Below are 18,652 nucleotides of genomic sequence, written 5' to 3' on the forward strand. Positions count from 1 at the left end.
AGAGAGAGAGAGAGAGAGCAGCACTGGCAGGAGTTGCAGAGTGCAGAGCTGATTAACATCCATGACTGTTCCAAATATGGTCATGTATTTTATTTTGGGTAATTTCTGTGGTTATAAATGAGCATAAAGAAATGTTTCTGGAGAATTTTTGAATGTACAGTACCTAAGCCACATACCTACTTTCCAGATATTAGAGAACATTAAATATATGCACTGCATTGCACCTTTAATATACAGTGAAACAGAACTTCAGAAAAATAATAATTATTGCTACATTTTATTAATTAAAAATAATTTCAGATATATTATTTAAAATCTTATTGATCCAAAACAGTTATTTAATGTGTCAAATTGTACATTGTATGTTTTGTCATATTTGTCGTGATTTACAAATTTAAAAATGATAATGCAAATGAGAAAAAGTTATCTTGTGTCTTTTTATTCTTTGAGCCTTTATATGTTAAGTAAGCTTATCTTTTTTCTTCCTGTCCCAAACTCATATTCCTCTGAAACAGATGCCTAGTGGAAATGGCCGCCTGTCCAGCCATAACGTGTCTCCTCAGTACCGCACACACTCCTACTATTCATCTTACCTGAGTCAGGGGCTCGGCGCCGCATGTGTCCAACCCAGCACCTGCCCTGAGCCCAAAGCAGCAGGTCAGTCACACACACACACACACACACACACACACACACACACACACACACTCACACACGCTTTTAGGGCCATAAACTTTTATCCAGAGATTACCAACAGTGTGAGCAAGTACATCTGAGGGAGGTTCATACTCTGAGTCAAGGGCGCTGTAAAATTGATAAAAATAAATAAATTCAAAGGTAAAACTTTTATGATGGTCATTTGTTCTGGTGACTTCAGATTTAAAGAGACAAGGACCATGTGCCACAGTCTTAGAATATATAAATCATTATCATGTAAAAAATAATAATAATTTGTGTGCTTTGTAAAGGTGCACAGTATTTAATTGTTACTGTTAAAATTATTCACAGATTTTAAAAACATTTAATAGTGTAATTGGCACCATTACAAGCTAATTCAGACTTCTGAAAGATATTTTAGCACTCAGCTTAAAGTAAGAGTATGATTATGGCGTTTGTGTGTTCCACCATTCCCGTATACATCCAAGCTTGCCACCTGCCCTGGGTGCTAATGATTTTTGCATGCTGATTTCCAGTGGTTTCAACATGAGGGTGCCTGTCACCCACACTATCACTGCAGGGGGTGTTATGTTCCATTACTACACAAAACACTCCAGGCTGGGTGGTCCAATCTCCAAAACACCCATACACAGAAACCAGTGATCTATTATTTGTTTCCTGTAACTATTGTTTATACAGTGCACTAATGCAGGGATTTGGGGGTTGTGGACACAGCCTTAGTGAACCAAAGAAAAGGGGTCTTATAATTTTCTAGCAATTAAATTTTCTTTACAACATGTTACAACTATTGTTTGAAATATAATGAATAAATAATTATTATTATTTTGACACAAATAATAATAATAATAATAATAATAATAATAATAATTATTATTATTATTATTATTATTAACTGAATGTCTTAAAAATGATTAACCCATTTAAAGTGTTTGACAGGGATCACTTCATTCTCTTTTCTTTTTAAAATTAAATTAATTACAGTTATGTTGTTATTGATTGATTAATCCCATAACAGAAAAAAACATAATCTGAAATTTTGCATTTTTTTATAGAAGTAGGACAAATAATTAAAACACATCTGCTCTTGATTTGTAATCATATCTCTACTTCAAAGACATTTAAAAAAGTACTCATTTAAACTTTTTTGATAGATTTAAATTATTTTATGTTTAATTTCTTTAAGAAAATATTAATTTCAATTATTTTCCATTTAATTATACAGAGAAGAGTTATTTCTAGTCTTTCTAGAGTATTTTATAGCACACTGTCCTATAGTACATAAATTATATTAAGATATCAAACAAATAAATGAAATAAAATAAAAAAGAGTGTTTTTATTCAAACATCTGCAAAAGCGAAATTGCACAATAGTACAATAACCAATCTATTTTCATAGACTGTCTGAGATATATTCTGTCAAAGAACAAAACAAACAACAGAACCCCAGTCAGTGTATTTGTACACACCAAATAAATGATTTCATTAGACTAGTCATTCATCAATATAGTTGTTATACTTCATTAAATGGATTAGCATTCTGAATTAATCAATTAAATGTAAGATTCAACAAATTTTTTAAGACAGACTTTTCTTAACTCACTGGCAGTTTTAGCTTTTAATGAGGACATCATACTGTTCATCTCTCGCGTCATTGGTCAGTGTTATTTCAGTGGTAACTCTAATTTTATATCATTGTCGATAGTTCAGTCTTTGATGAATCAATTAAGCACCTTGTGTATGTACCGACATTTTCATCTTTTCCTGTTTGTTATTAAAATCACCAATTTGCAAATCTGTAATCTGCCAAGTTACTGAATTGAGTCATGAAAAGTCAACATTGGTGATACACAGTTAGCAATAAATAACACACATTCAGATTTAATACTTTTCATAATAACAATGCACTTAGAAACAGTGGCGTCTGGATTTAAGAAAGCTCGTATCTTGACTCCTCTGTACTGCCTCTAGTGCCTGTGCGGCGTGTATTTATTTTCCCTTGTGCTGGGGTAATCAGTTGGCCAAATATGAGGCCAAATAACCTTCAGGAGTGCGACGCTGTCCTTTGCGAGCGGCCCCCACAGCTGTCTCTGGAAAATTGCCTCTGGGGTTAGTGAGCGGGAACAAGTTAAGATTTACAAACAATGATGAAGCTTGTCATGCGTCTTTCTCCATCCGTCACGAGCGGCGGCCTGCCGGGGCGTCGAAGTGTTCTTCATAAAGCTCAGCTCGCTGTGAAATACACCCCTGTGCGCTCTTTACTGCTGGGAGCTCGTCAGCAGCGCTCCGCCATAAATTGCCTGGGCCGGAGGTGACACTGCACTCTATCACCCGCCGGGGCAGTCTTACCTCCGCCCGCAGCCACCCCCACCCGCACCAGGCGCCCGGCCCGTGAGATGATGTGCCCGCTGTGAGTTATGTAGGAATTTCAGTGTTATACGAGACAGTCTATGGCTTTTACCATTTTCTCTCGTACTCTGTTTTTCTTTTTTCTTTTTGTTGTTTATTATCAGAGGATTCAAAGTTAGTTTTGTTTGCTGGCTGGGCCAAGTTTAGGCATGGGGTGGACAGGGGGCTTTCTATGTGCCAACAAGCATATTTGAAGAACATTTTTGGTTTACTCAATACTTCATAAAATGTCTGTGATTCACCCCCATCAGCCAAAAAATGAAGGTGGGGGTTTGCTCTTGTACTTAAAATTTTCTGAGTAGGCATGACCTTTAAAGGAAGTGCAAAGCTAAATTGATACATTCATTTTAGTCATTAATGTTTAGGTTTTTATCAATCCTGTTTATTATTCACTGAACTTTAGTTTTTAATCAACATTTCAAGAATTTATTAGTGTAGTGATGGAACAATTGTATTTAATTGGTATGTTTGAGCAAAAGTAACTAGGTTATACAGTTAGCACTGCTAACAGCTTTGCATTTTTGACAGTACTTAAGAAAGAGCTGGCTAAAGTTATTTTATGAGTTAAGGTAACATATAGGGTAGGTTTAGGGTTGGTACCTGTTTATTACTTATAGAAATATTTATGATAAGTACACGGGAAGTACATACGGTACTGGATTTTAAAATAAAGTTCTATCAATGGACTATGTGCACAGCTAGTGTTTTTCAGTAAATGATTAACTTCCGTTGAAAGCTTTATGTGACTGTTTTCAATTTCATATGGTTTATTATACAGCATCGAGGTTGTAATGTAATTAAAATATAGTTAATTAGACTTATGCATCTTTTTTGGTTGTTAAAGCGTAAAAAGAGATGAAAAACCATGTAACCACTAGCACCGTCAGTAGCAGCAGGCAAGCTCAGAAATTTCATTAATAATACTGGGGTAAAATTCATTCATTTATTTTCTTTTCAACTTAGTCACTTTGTTAATCTGGGGTCGCTACAGCGGAATGAACCGTCTACTTATCCAGCATATGTTTTACACAGCGGATGCCCTTCCAGCTGCAACCTATCTCTGGGAAACACCCATACACACTCATACACTACGGACAGTTTAGCCTACCCAATTTGCCTGTACCGCATGTCTTTGGACCATGGCGAAAACCGGCGCATCCGAAAGAAACCCACATAAACACAGGGAAAACATGCAAACTCCACACAGGCTCGGGGTGGGGAGTAACTTAATTGTTTTATGTTCAATCCACTTAAATTTGTAAAAACAATTAAGTTAACTTAATCAATTTGTGTTGTGACAACATGAAGGAACCCAGAACCCAGTCCTTATATTGGATACCAACCTTCATTTATAACGCTATTCTTGACCATTTGGGTCTATTATCAATGTTGCCACCTCCCTGTCCCACCCCCTTCTTTGGACAGTACGCTAATACCAAGATTTCTTTTAACAAATGCCATGCTGTTATTTGAAATGCATGTAATTTTGAGATAGTACTTATTTAGCACTGTTGAATTATAATCCTATATAATTACTTCATAGCACTGAAATCAATTCTCTAATGTTTTAATCTAGTCATGAATCTAATATGAACAAATGTCAATTATGTATCTCATTTTCTATACATTTAAACTATCATATGCTGTTTTTGCTTTAGATAGTGTGGTTTGTGTTCACCTTGAAAATGCAAAAATAAAATTAATTTTAACAAAACGCCAGTCAAATATACAGATAATTAAAAAATAGACATAATTAAATATCTATCAGACTCTAGTGTTCGATGACAAAACAACAGTAGAAAATATAAACTATCAATGGTATGTACTGAAAGTGCAGAATGGACTTTCATGGACTTTACATTGCATTATTTTGGGGCACATGTTGGTGTTTCAAGAGTTCCCACTTAGATATGCTTGGCACTTATAGCAGGTTTGGCATGCTGTCCCGGGAGAGAACCCTGAGCTCGGAGATATTTGAGCCCAGGGCTCCCGCCCGGTCTAGAAGCATATCAGGAGAACCGAGATCAGGTAGGTCTCGATCGCTCCCCCTTTAGAAGGGGAGAAAAAGGAGGAGATGGGGTGGAAGGGGGGATTCTTCCAAAATGAAGATAGTGCAATGAGGAGAAAGTGATCCATTTATACTAAGCTAGGATCATTCTGATTGGATTATTACTGATTACGGATGAGTGGCCAGCGGTGCACAATCATATCACGTGCTCCTCTCGAAATTAGTTTATGAAACTTCACTTGTGGCTGTCCATCACTAATTAAAAAATTTATTTGAATACAAATAAAAATTGAGTTTTATGAACAAGTAATTTATTAAACATTCCAGTCACATCGATACTTATGTAATGAGATTTTGACATGCATTGATCAGTCAGATGATGTTTACCAACCACAGATTTAATTGATGTAATTCTTCTTAGTCAAAATGTGATATTATACGGACAGACCACCCGTAAAAGTTCCAGGAAAGCAAAATCTCATAGGAGCTATCAAAAGGCCCATTCATTCTCATTCAGTGCTGAATAACAAAAGGGGAAATAATGATTCTCTCCAAGCTTCTAGCACAATTGAGAGGTTGAGAGCTTGAGCAGGAAGAGGTGTAACGTCTCATCTGACAGAGAAGCCATGGAACTTTTTTTAACCTTTAATCCATCCTGTTTGCATTTTTCCACTTTGGAGCAAGCATAGAGCTCCAGCACAGTCTGTGCCCTCGAGGTTAAGTGCTGTTACATGTGTCCCTTTATTTGATTGTTACACAGTTTTGCTGAACTGGTTAAGGTTACAGAAAGGGCAAGAGTTCATAAGAAGCAGTAATTTTGAAAATAAGTTGGGGAGTGTTGTATGATGCTGGTTACATGTTTTAGGATTGTGTAATGCTATAATTTAAATTATAAATCACAGTATTTAGAGTATTTTTCTGCAATAAATATATTTAGTTGAAGACATAATTATTAGCCCCCTATATTTCCCAAATTATGTTTAACAGAGCAATGAATTTTTTACAGTATGTCTGATAATCTTTTTTCTTATTTTGGCTAGAATAAAAGCAGTTTTTTATTTTTTTAAAGCCATTTTTAGGACAAAATTACTACCCCCATTCAGCTGTTTTTGTTTTCGATAGTCTACAGAATAAATTCTGACTTTAACTATATTGCAAAATGAGGAATATATTAATATGAATGTATGGATGGAACATTAGCAGCTGTATTTTGAAATTATTAATTATTAGTGATTGGTGTGATTTTGTTACTTTATGCAAATATTTACTTTTTTGCAGAAAGTAAGGGTGGGTTCGTGTGTGTACTAGGGCTGTGTGATTTATCGGAATCATACCACAATCGCAATTTAAAACATTACGATTAGCTAATCACAATAGGCTTCGATACAAAATGTAAATGTATTGTATAGTTTCCCCCACCAAGAGCAAATTTGTGACTGCCGTCTGTGTATGATAGACTTGCTAGCCAATTGAGTGAGCACAATTTTGTTCTACCCAATCAGAATTGCGCAACCGAACTATGTAGAAATCGCACAATAAAACAAATATTTTGGTTTCAAAGTCACAGACACTGAGAAAAAACAAATCATTTAAAAGAGCTGTTGCAGAATTGTTGCCACAGCACAAGGAAATATAACAACCAGCACCTAAAAAAAGCACCACAGGCAGCCATATGAAGATTGTCTTGCTTAAAAGTCTACTAAAATTATTACCAGTGACAACCCAATCTAGCATACCTGTCAACATTGGGATGTGAAAATAAGGGATATGCCAACCATAATAAGGCATTCATTAGCAGCAATTACGTTAGTAAACAGTTCAGCTTATCAAAATTAATAGCTGTTAAGTAGAATCAAGCTATCAAATTTCATTAGTCGTTTCTTCACTGTATAGCTTACACATTCTGAATAAAGAGCAACAAATGAATCTCTTATTTATTTAGATTTTTTCGTTTGATTACATTAAAGAACAGGTGTCACTTTAACAATGCACACATCTAACAATATAATGAAGGCATTTGACTGCTTTCCTAACTTTTTATGCACATTTAAGATGAAATTAGTTGTGTTTGAAAAAAAAACAAAAACTACAAGATCGACATTTTTAGATATTATTAATATTAATATGTGTATGTCTGTTCAAACACGCACCCAAAAGCCAGACTTTCGCTCTGCTTTAAATAGCGTGTACAGAATCCGTTTGGGAAACAGAGTCTATTTATCACTATGGAGCACGTCAGCTGACAGTCAAGCACCATTATATGACTGTTTTGAGGAGTGCATAGGAGAGGAGACGGCACCTGTAATGAAAAGGAAAGGGAATCCCGCAGTTTTTATATTTATTTCAAAGTGTTTTCGTGCCTAAACAAAGTGAAAGCACAGAACAGACTCACATTTAAGAGCAAGGGGTGGGCCCTTGTGGTTCGGCGGTATGAGTTGCGTAAAGGGAGGCTCGGCTCTTTATTGTTTCTTGCCACTCTTCAGAGAAACACTTAAAATACAGCAGAAATACAGGAAAATAACTTTACCGAATGATAGCGGGGTAGAACTGTAAAATACGGGAGAATCCCGGAAAAAACGGGAGGGTTGACAGGTATGCAATCTAGTAGCAAGTAAAGTACAATTTCATAGTTGTTTGCAGCCGTTACACCATATAAAAAACATCACAAAGGCACCAGGAGATAACTAACGCCATAACTAAAAAACTTGTGTTTCATTTTTGAATATTTATAAGCAAATTTGAATAAAAGTTGGAGTTAGTTAATATCTTTTCACTGTTTTTTTAACTAAACCTTACTGCATTTAAGCAGTAAGAAGCTATGATACAGAATATTGAGCTGAAGCTTGACTACAAAATTAATTTGCAAATTAAATTGAAGTCGCAATATCTGTTAAAAAACATCCTAATTGAATATTTCACCCAAATCGCACAGCCCTAGTCTGTACAGGTCAACCATAAATCTCCCTTACTTTATTTGTGCTAATTACTGTACATTTATTTAATCTGAATGCATTGTGATTTTATTGTACTTCTTATTATTCTTCAAAATAATACATAACATTTGTCATTAGTGATTTTAGTTCATAGTAACTAATTAAACTAAGTTAGTCATGTTCTAACTTTATTTTTATTATTTATGCAAGCTGTTTTAAGTCAGTTTTTCACAATGTAAGTTCAATGGACTCAAGGTTATTAAGTCAGCTTAAAAATTTAAGGCAACCAGGATTTTTTTACAGTGTGTATTACTTCTGAAATTGATACTATAAAGTATAAAAATTGTTTTACTGATAAATGATCCGAAGGCGGAATTTTATGTACAAAATTAGAATATCACATACAGCAAACTGCATACAGTCATTTTGTAAATGAAGCAGTTTCCATCCCATGTGTTTAGGAAAATTAAAGTGTGACATGGGAAAATAATACATATAAAATTTATAATAAAAAAAATATTTCAATAAATAAAATAAAAACAATAAAAAAGTCTTTAGTTTAACAAAAAAAAAAAAAGAAATAAATGCTGCTTATTTCATTGTAAATGCATATGTTTATGCAGGGCTCGAAATTGCGACCATTTTGGTCGCATATGCGCCCGAAATTTTATCTATGCGACCTTAAAATATATTTGGGAGCATTTCTGCGAGTGCTTAAAATTGTTATGTGCGACCAGTTTTTACTGTAAAATGTTCACCACATGCGCGGATTCGGGAGAAATTCACGCAGAATGCATCTCTGCACTTGCAACGCGAAACGCAGCGCTCAGGAATGGTTTAAAACAGTTGTCATGTCAACTTGCTTCAGTAAACAAATCCAAGTCCGTAATGCGTGCCCCGCCTTCACGCTCTTCTTATTGGCCCACTGCTCTAGCACTGAACGCGAATGATTGGTTAATATCAGCTGTCAATCACTCAGTCAGCGCTTCTGGCTTGGGATGACAGAGAGAGAGCTGCTACCGCGAAAAATTGTAAAACGCTGAAGAGGAGAATGAAGACTGAAACTACTGAAACATCTTAGTAGTGATCCACTATCTACACTTTTCCAAGAGTAGAAGACTTCCATTGGCTTCAAGTCCGCTATTAAAAGTCTGTGGGATGGAGTTTTCAGGTAACTGTTTGCCACATCTAGCACGAGAGCTTCTGTTTAATCTCTTATATAATCGCCAGATGCTGTCCGCCATGCAAGGGACAGCTATATGTCAAATTGAACACCACGTACACCATCGCGAACGGGCCTGCATTGAGTAAACTAATATCGCTACTCATAAAAATAAACCGGTATTGCTATTAACATGTATGCATATAATAAGCTACAATCTGTGTCAAAAGCATTAGTGCAATATCAGACAGCACTTGTGAGAACAGCACAGTTATACCGTTAACAGATTCATTTAAGTGCGTGCAGGGCAGGTGAGCGCTCCGTGTATCTTTTGCTCACTCAGTTCTGTTATAAAAATCTATTTTCTTGTGATAACGGGATTTCGTTGAGACATATTTTCCTCACGCTTGCATTTATATATATATAATTTTTATTGCTTGTTAGTTTGATAAGTGTTGATTTCAAATACAATAAATATGTTTGTATAAAACGTGTAGTAACGGTGCTCATAATTGGTGGGTGCGACTAAATTTTGGCTGATGCGCCTAAATGTTTAAAGTTAGGAGCACCGGTGCTACCAAGCAAAAAGGTTAATTTCGAGCCCTGTTTATGTACACGTGTACAGCTTATTATTAAAATGTTTATCCACTTGAATTATTTGATTCAGCAAGGACCACAGTTTCAGCTAAATATCAACTTAAATGTAAAACAAAAATTGAAAAACAAAATCACCTAAATTTTGGATAGCCTGAGAAAATTAACAGTACATTTCTCTTGTATGAACTATACCTTTAATTAAACTGCAGCATACTCAGTTTGACAATTGTAATATAAAATGTTTTATTTATTTATTTATTTTTTTATATTTTGCATCCCTACTTGCATGACAATTGACAGTTTTTTTCTGTTTCACACTCTGATCTCAGTAAACAAAATGTTTTTCCTTTTAACAAAAGAAATCATATGAGCTTGCGAGAGCTTTTGTAATCTGGAACTTTAGTATGTTTGTCGTACAGATGATGAGTGCTGCATTTCAAAGGAACTGCTAAAGCCTGAGCTGTGGCCTCAGTCAGGTAAATCAGAGAGTGAATCAGTGGCCTGAGGGTAAAATCTCTGGCTGGAGTGTTAAGCTCACAGTCACTAACTCCTCCATGTCATGCTGTCTTCCCTTCTGCAGTGCTGATGCTAAATGCTCTGTCTTTGCTCTCTATGGATCGGTTAAATACCAGTGTAATTGGCTGCTTCAGGCTCAGGCACTGTTGTAATGTGTTGTACAACATTTCCATTAACACTTGCCTGAGGCACTGAGGAGATAAAATGGGTAATGACTGCTGCTAAAGGTTCTGCTCTCTTTAACACACTGTCCTCCTCAAGAGATCCACTGTTTGAAAGAAAGCCTAGAATCACATTTGAAATAAACAACAGTTCAGGAGTTTGGGCTTGAGGTATTGTTGTTGTTTTTTAATACCGATTTTATTCAGTTAACAGTTTAGTGATCAAAAGTGACATTAAAGGTATTTTAAAAGCCCCTCCCACCTAAATTAATAAATAAAATAAACAATATGGAAAGTATAATTAATAAAATATATTTATTTAAATTAAAGTTTGTTCATATATTCGGAATCCTGAAAAAAATGTCAAGGATTGTCTCAAACAAGAAGCACAACAAAAGTTTGTTCTCAACATTTTAATTTTGATGTAAATTTTTAATTTACATTTTTTATTTTTATTTTGGTAAAGAACATTTTTAATGAGATTTTAAGACTTTGTGAACACTTTTCTGTTGTGACGCGTTTAATGGTCATCAGCATCTTTAAAGTTTTTTATTATTTAGATTTTTTTTAAAAACATGAACATTTATATGTATTTATGTATATATTATATCATCTTTGCTTCAAATTACAAAAAAATTAATTACAGCTTGTGCGAGGCGTTTCTAATGTAGTGTCTATGGGACAGGACAGTAAATTTGACATTCTCTCTTCTGTCTGCCGTTTTCAGTCTCACACATTTTTTTTTTTTTTACTTTGTCTGAAGTCTTTATAACACCATCATAGAGTTTATTTTAATTATTAAAGCAAATAAAATTGTTAAAAAAAATATTTGATGCATTCTCCGATTCACTGCACTTTTAGTTTTACAATTATAGTGTTTGAACTCTCAGCAGTGAAAAATAAACCACACTGAACTGAACTGAACTTCAACACTGAAAACTGACACTGTTTCAATTTACTATAATCTTCTATGTGAACCTGCTTTGACACGATCTACATTGTAAAAGCGCTATAGAAATAAAGATTAATTAATTAAATTAAAAACTATGATAACTTTCGCTACTGAGAAACCCCGAAATGTGAAAAAAGGTTCTATTGTAAACCTCTATTTTGAAGCATTTATATTAGATTAAATTATAAATAGTCATGAGAGCAAATAGTTCTGTTTTTTTTCAACGTTTTCTTACATGATGTTAACCAGAAAGGTTTTTTTTTTCAACATTATTAAACAATAGTTTTAATAACCAAATTTTCTTGTGTCTGTGCTATGATAACAGTACATAGTATTTTACTAGTTGTTTTGCAAGATACTTGTATTCAGCAAGTGCAACATAAAGCTCATTAGCCATGTTATTTATATACAGTTGAAGTCAGAATTATTAGCCCACCTTTCTTTTTTTTTTCTTTTTTTCAATATTTCCCAAATGATGTTTAACAGAGCAAGGACATTTTCACAGTATGCCTGATAATATTTTTTTTTCTGGAGAAAGTCTTATTTGTTTTATTTCAGCTAGAATAAAAGCAGTTTTAATAAAAAAAAAAAAAAACATATTAAGGTCAAAATTATTAGCCCCTTTAAGCTATTTTTTTGACTCTACAGAACAAACCTTGCCTAATTAATCTAATCTGCCTAGTTAACCTAATTAACCTAGTTAAGCCTTTAAATGTCACCTGAGGCTGTATAAAAGTGTCTTGAGAAATACCCAGTCAAATATTAAGCACTGTCATCATGGTTATTAGAAATGAGTTATTAAAACAATTATGTTTAGAAATGTGTTGAAAAAAAAAATCTCTCTGTTAAAAATTAAACAACCGTGTATATATATATATATATATATATATATATATATATATATATATATATATATATATATATATATATATATATACATAAATATATATAATTTATTTTTTTATATAATTTATTATTTTATATGTTATTTTTTGTGCAATATTTCACTTAAATTTAAATGTATTGTCTTTCTATTTTTAAATAAGTTTGCGAGTCATTGTAGTATAATAGGGGTTTATTCTGTAGACAATCGAAAAAACTTGAATATGGGCTAATAATATTGAGCATAAAATAGTTTGAAAAAATTTTAATCTGCTTTTATTCTAGCTAAGATAAAAAAAAGACTCACTAGAAGAAAAAATATTATCAGAAATACTGTTAACATTTCTTTGCTACATTAAATATCACTTGATAAATATTTGAAAAAAATATTCCACAAGAGGGCTAATAATTTTAACTTGAGCTGTATATAAAATAATTAAAAAAAAATTATACACACGCTTTACCTCATTGTTGATGGAGAAAGGACAGTCAGCCTCTTTTGACATATTCATCTTTATCTTAGGCTGCAAAGTAATTCCTTCAGCTGAATCTATGAGGTTGTTTTTTCACCCTGGGGACCTTTAGTCTCCCTCACAGTTGTGCTAACTGATGCCTGCAGCGCTTATTCGGCACTTGTGATTATTTTCTCTCCTTTAAACATAATGACACAAAATCCCTCAAATCATCGATTCTATGTCTCAAGTCATTATAGTATATCCATAATGTTTCGACGAATGCGAGCGCAGGCAAGGGGAGACGGACAGGTCATTTGCAGGGATGGCGGAGCGCTGTATCAGTGCCAGTGATTTAACAGGGAGGAGGGCCTGTCAATTCTCTCAGAGACACTTTGAGATGGGGGACAGATTGGGGAACAATACAAGTCTGGAGGTGCTTATGTGTTTAATTAGCCTCTGACCCTGGAGTGATGCCTCCTGTCAGGCATTACACGCCACTCATGCAGATCTCTAATAGAGCAGTAATGGGGACTGAAGTGTCCGAGGTGACTTTTTAGTCTCATGTGATCACTCTAAAAACAGTCTAATGTAGTGATATGGTGCTCAAGATACATTTATTATTATCAATGCAGAAAATAATTAGGCAACTGTGATACTATTTTCTGAATTATTTCAGAATTTTTAATTTAATGGTTTACTTGTAAAATTTATGAATAATTCATGCAGAAATAAATTAAAATCTATTTCAGTAACAGCACCTTTAGCATTGTTTTAAAATGGCTTTCCAAAGCTGTTCACTTCACCTAAAGTATTTATTTTGATTTAATTATTGTATCAAACACATTATATTGTTTTATTTAAAAGCATAACCGTAGAACACAAGGTAAACGTAAACAACATCTTTACTGTCGTATAATCATTTACAAATTGCTATTCAGATGTCGTCTTTTTTCCATATGTTATTTTTTTATCACACCGCTGACATCTTGTCTTTTCTCTATAGAAAAAAAACTTTTCTAAAGTGTGTGGACTGTATGTGCCTTGTCTTGCCATGTGAAACACACAAGTCCACACCTTTGTGGCAAGCAGCACGCACTAACCTATGAAAACAATTGAATATAATATATATTGGAGTGAATAACACTCACCGGTCACTTTATAAGGTACACCTTACTAGTACCGGGTTGGACGGTATGAATTAATCCTACATGGCAGAGATTCAGCAAGGCATTGGAAATATGCCTCAGATATTTTGGTCCATATTGAAATGATAGCATCATGCAGTTGCTACAAATTTGTCAGCTGCACATCTATGATGCGAATCTCCCATTCCACCACATCCCAAAGGTGCTCTATTGGATTGAGATCTGGTTACTGTGGAGGACATTTGAGTACAGTGAACTCATTGTTATGTTAAAAAGGTCTAAGATGATTTACGCTTTATGACATGATTACCCTGCTGGAAGTAGCCATAAGAAGATGGCTACACTGTGGTCATAAAGGGATGGACATGGTCAGACACAATACTCAGGTAGGCTGTGGCGTTGACACTATGCTTAATTGGTACTAATGGGCCAAATGTGTGCCCAAAAAATATCCCCCACATCATTACACCTTCACCACCATCCTGAACTGTTGATACAAGACAGGATGGATCCTTTCTTTCTTGTTGTTGATGCCAAATTCTGATCTTATCATCCGAATGTTGCAGCAGAAATCAAGACTCATCAGACCAGGCAACATATTTTCAATCTTTTATTGTGCAATTTTGGTGAGTCTGTGCAAATTGTAGCCTGATTTTCCTTAGCCAACAGAAGTGGTACCCGGTGTGGTCTTCCGCTGCTGTAGCCCATCCGCCTGAAGGTTGGATGTGTTGTACGTTCAGAGATGCTCTTCTGCATACCTTGGTTGTACAGAGTAGTTATTTAAGTTACTGTTGCCTTTCTATCAGCTCTAACCAGCCTGGCCATTCTCCTCTGACCTCTGGCATCAAAACGATATTTGCACCCACAGAACTGCCACTCACTTGGATATTTTTTTCTTTTTCGAACCCTTCTCTGTAAACCCTAGAGATGATTGTGCATGAAAATCCCAGTAGATCAGCAGTTTCTGAAATACTCAGACTATCACTTCCGGCACCAACAACCATTCCACAAGAGGGCTAATATTCAAAGTCACTTAAATCACCTTTATTTTCCATTCTGATGCTCTGAATATGCAGCAGATCATCTTGACCATGTCCACATGCCTAAATGCATTGAGTTGCTGCCATGTGATTGGCTGTTTAGAAATTTGTGTTAATGAGCAGTTGGACAGGTGTACTTTATTAAGTGGCCAGTAAGTGTATGTGACCCAGAGTGTATATTACAAAGGTCCTAACTATAAAATCTTATCCCATATGTTTGGTTACCATGGTAATGTCAGTTGCAACCACATTTAGAACAAAAACTTAACTACAGGTAGGAAATCAGAAAATTATCCCAAGTTAAGGGTAACCTGACAGTTATCGTAATGAAAAAACAGATATAATTTTGCTGTACAACAATGGCATTACATTTATTCATGACTTAAAATGAAGAATGGATATATTTAATGGTAGAAAGACCCTTAAGATGTGTTGTATTTTGATGACAAAACACTTTTAGTAACAGTAATACAGACTGCCATATAACAGTTGGCGCATGAACTGCATCCAGCATTACAGACCAACAAAGCATCACAGAACATTTCCAGTAAAAGTGCAATTGACTAATGCCTTATTTATTTTTGGTTTATCCTTTTGTTTAACTCATTAGCAGCCTCCACAGTGCTAGTTGCTTGGTAGCAGACCTGAGAGTGGATTGTTGAACTTTAACAAAATTTCAGATTTCACAGCTAGAGATGAGACGCGATTTTGCTATTGAATTTAGATTTGTGAATTTGGTTCTGTAATAATTTGCGAAAAATCTGAATCAAGTCTTAAGTTAAGATCTAAGATAAAAGGTTTTCTGTTACATGGCCCATGGACCACAAAACTAGTCATTAGTGTACATTTATAGAATTGGAGGTTTAATATTACTTCCATTTATGTATACTTTGTTGGCATAAGATTACATTTGGCTGAAATACAACTATTTGAAAAATCTATAATCTGAGGGGGAAAAAAATCTAAATACTGATACAATCACCCTTGAAGTTGTCTTAATTAAGTGCTTAGTTTTACATATTTTTGTTAGTAAATTAGTAAAATCTCTACTTATTATTCTTATGACTTTTGCCATAAATTCATAATTTTGACACATTCAGTGGATTTTTGGCTATTGCCAAAACTATTTTTTGCTACAGAAGATTTTTTTGTTCTGCTGCAGGTTCATATGTTATAAGTATAACATTAAAAATAAGCATTATATTAGCTAGTGCTTATATGGCAGCCAATGTATTGTGGAATCTCTAGTTAAATAGTCTATGTTCCTCATTTAGCAGATGCAAACCATAAACAAAGCAGCTGATATTGGTTCATCAGCTCAGCAGTGAAAATAAATCTGTAGTTAGCAGAATACAGAATGTTGAATTTTAGTTGTGCAAATTCATATGTATGCTTGGTTTATTATTAAGTGTTTAAACACTTCAGCGTTCACCTCCCTCGAATGCATCAAAGCACAGTGCCAATGTGATTATGAGTGAGCGCTGCAGTCTGAGAACAGCATCCGTCTCTGCAGCAGCGACGGCTGTTCACACTTTGAGGAGTCAGCAGCTGTTTAAAGTGCCGCCTCCTTGCTGTAGGCCTGTGTTTTCTGCGCCATTAAGTCCTGCCACGGCTTTAATGATTGAGAGAGACGTGCATGTCATTCCTTGAGGGAACTCCATCTCCCCCAGCACATCTTCAGCAGTCATGTCGTGTGGAGATGTGTGTTTGTCTTGGAGCTGTTTTCACAGCTTTTGGTGATGAGCCAAGTTTGTTTAATGTTTGGGTTTGAATCTTTTAGTGCGAGTTGTGTTTTGAGGTTGAAGGTGCATGAATGAACCAGGTCAAGTGGAAATTGTGAGGAGTTTGGATCTAATGAATGGCGGTGTGTAAATGAAAAATTTGAAGAAAATTACTTTTTTCCCCTCACTGTTAGTGTTTTCTGACATTTTTTTCTATCTGAATTTAGATTTTAAAAAATCAGGAGAAAAAACACATTGTGAGGTAAAAGCTCCAATACAAAACAATATAATTTTTCATTATCCTAAAGAAAAAAGTAAACCAGTTTTACTGGTTTTAGAGTGGTTTTAGCCACTTAACAGCTAAAAGACCAGATGGACGCTCAGTTCGTTAAACTGCTAAAACAAGAAGTGTTTCAACATATTTTATAAGAAAAACATTTATGAAACCTTTACAAAGTTGCCAAACAAGAAATTTCCCCAACACTAGCAGTAACAAAACAAAAAAAAAAAAGTTCACACGTGTCTGTCAAGTGTAAATCTGTACTGAAACAAGAGAGGATTTACTTTTCTGTACGCCTCAAAAGAGCTTATTCTCACATCTGAACTTTTGCCCTATTCACCCTTTTTCGGCTGACTATCTTAGATTTCCAAACTATTAAACAGTCTTTGTGTGGTTTAACAAAAGGAAGCTTTTTTTTTAAAAAAGAGCATGAAAAGGGGAGGGGAAACATTGAAAGAAGCTCAATCATTTCTGGCAGTTAGAAAAAAGTGAACAAAAGCCCAGATGTGAGAGAAGATGGTAATTCAGGGTTGATCCATTGTGGATAAGCTCTTTCCCCTGCAACTCATATACTGCCAGCAGTGGGCCATGAGGGTCCATAATGCATTCACTTAGATAAACACACTGAGTTGCAGAGAGATAACGCACACGGACACACACACACACACAGTACATGCTCTAACGTGTATACAGATACACTCATACAGATGTACTTACTGTGATTAAAAATAAAAAAAACATAAATAACAGCTCACTGTATCAGTCTAAAACTGAGTGTTAAGATGTGCACAAGATATTTGAATTATATTGTTATGGGTTGAGATTGTAATCCCATGTTGGGAATCCCATTTTTTGGAGTTTCATCTCAGCATCAACCTTTGAATCATAAACAAGCTACAGTAGGATTGTAGAGTATTTATGTCCTGGTTCTCCACACAACCTTCTTTATCAGTATAGCTTAAAGATGTAACCTTAAAAAATTGGTTTGCTAAATTACAACAATTTATTACCTATTTTAACAATATACATATTTTAGAATATACCCCTTGCTCCATATTTTTAAAAGCATATTATTATCAAAAACTATACTTGCTATACTGGGGTGGAAATTAATATATCTAACATTATAATTATTTACCTTCATGGTAAAACAGTCAGCATGAAATGGAAGTAAAGTTTGCACTTTTAACCTATATTGTAAACTACATTAAATGTAAACCTTCTTGGATTCTGAATGAGAAAAAAAATGTAGGGTGGTGCATGATAATGTCTTTTAGGAACTAACTGGATCATTGGAAGATGGGCGTTGCTACCAAAAGCGAGGAAGATGGACAAAAGCAGGGTGAAAAAAAAGACATGCACTAATAGCCCCGCCCAAAAGGCATTCCATGTGACGAGAAGTGAAGAAAAGTTGATTATAATTGTAAAGGTTGTGGTACTTGATTAAAGATTATAAAGGCAAAATGAATTTTTACAAAATAATGAAGTGCACAAATACATAATTTATAACAAGTATTACTACACTACCTGACAAAAGTCTTGTCGTCGACCCCAGTTGTAAAAGCAACAAAAAATAAATTGACTTCTAGTTGATCATTTGGAAAAGTGGCAGAAGGCAGATTTTCCAGATGAATCATCTGTTGAACTGCATCCCAAACGTCACAAATACTGCAGAAGACCTATTGGAACCCACATGGACCCAAAATTCTTGATAGA

The 18,652-nt window shown here is 34.7% G+C and overlaps 1 protein-coding gene and 1 long non-coding RNA gene across 4 annotated transcripts in view; one reads left to right on the forward strand and one right to left on the reverse strand.

Moving 5' to 3' along the window:
* dmrt1 (doublesex and mab-3 related transcription factor 1) overlaps positions 1-18,652 on the forward strand; it is a 346,340-nt gene that overhangs the window by 18,607 nt on the left and 309,081 nt on the right. Inside the window, 1 exon segment of one of the 2 annotated variants that reach the window (NM_205628.2) lies at positions 516-657. The exons of the other annotated variant lie outside the window; for it this stretch is intronic. Within the exon segment in view, the coding sequence (NP_991191.2) occupies positions 516-657 (142 nt within the window). 2 annotated transcript variants of the gene reach the window in all.
* Positions 15,285-18,652, reverse strand: part of LOC141385595 (uncharacterized) — a 67,063-nt gene continuing 63,695 nt past the window's right edge. Inside the window, exon 4 of one of the 2 annotated variants that reach the window (XR_012406320.1) lies at positions 15,285-18,615. This is a non-coding gene — a long non-coding RNA (uncharacterized lncRNA). The remainder of the gene's footprint in view (positions 18,616-18,652) is intronic. The other variant, XR_012406319.1, reaches the window with a different exon arrangement.

This window comes from Danio rerio, chromosome 5 (assembly GCF_049306965.1).
Source record: "Danio rerio strain Tuebingen ecotype United States chromosome 5, GRCz12tu, whole genome shotgun sequence".
NCBI classification, from domain to species: Eukaryota; Metazoa; Chordata; class Actinopteri; order Cypriniformes; family Danionidae; genus Danio; species Danio rerio.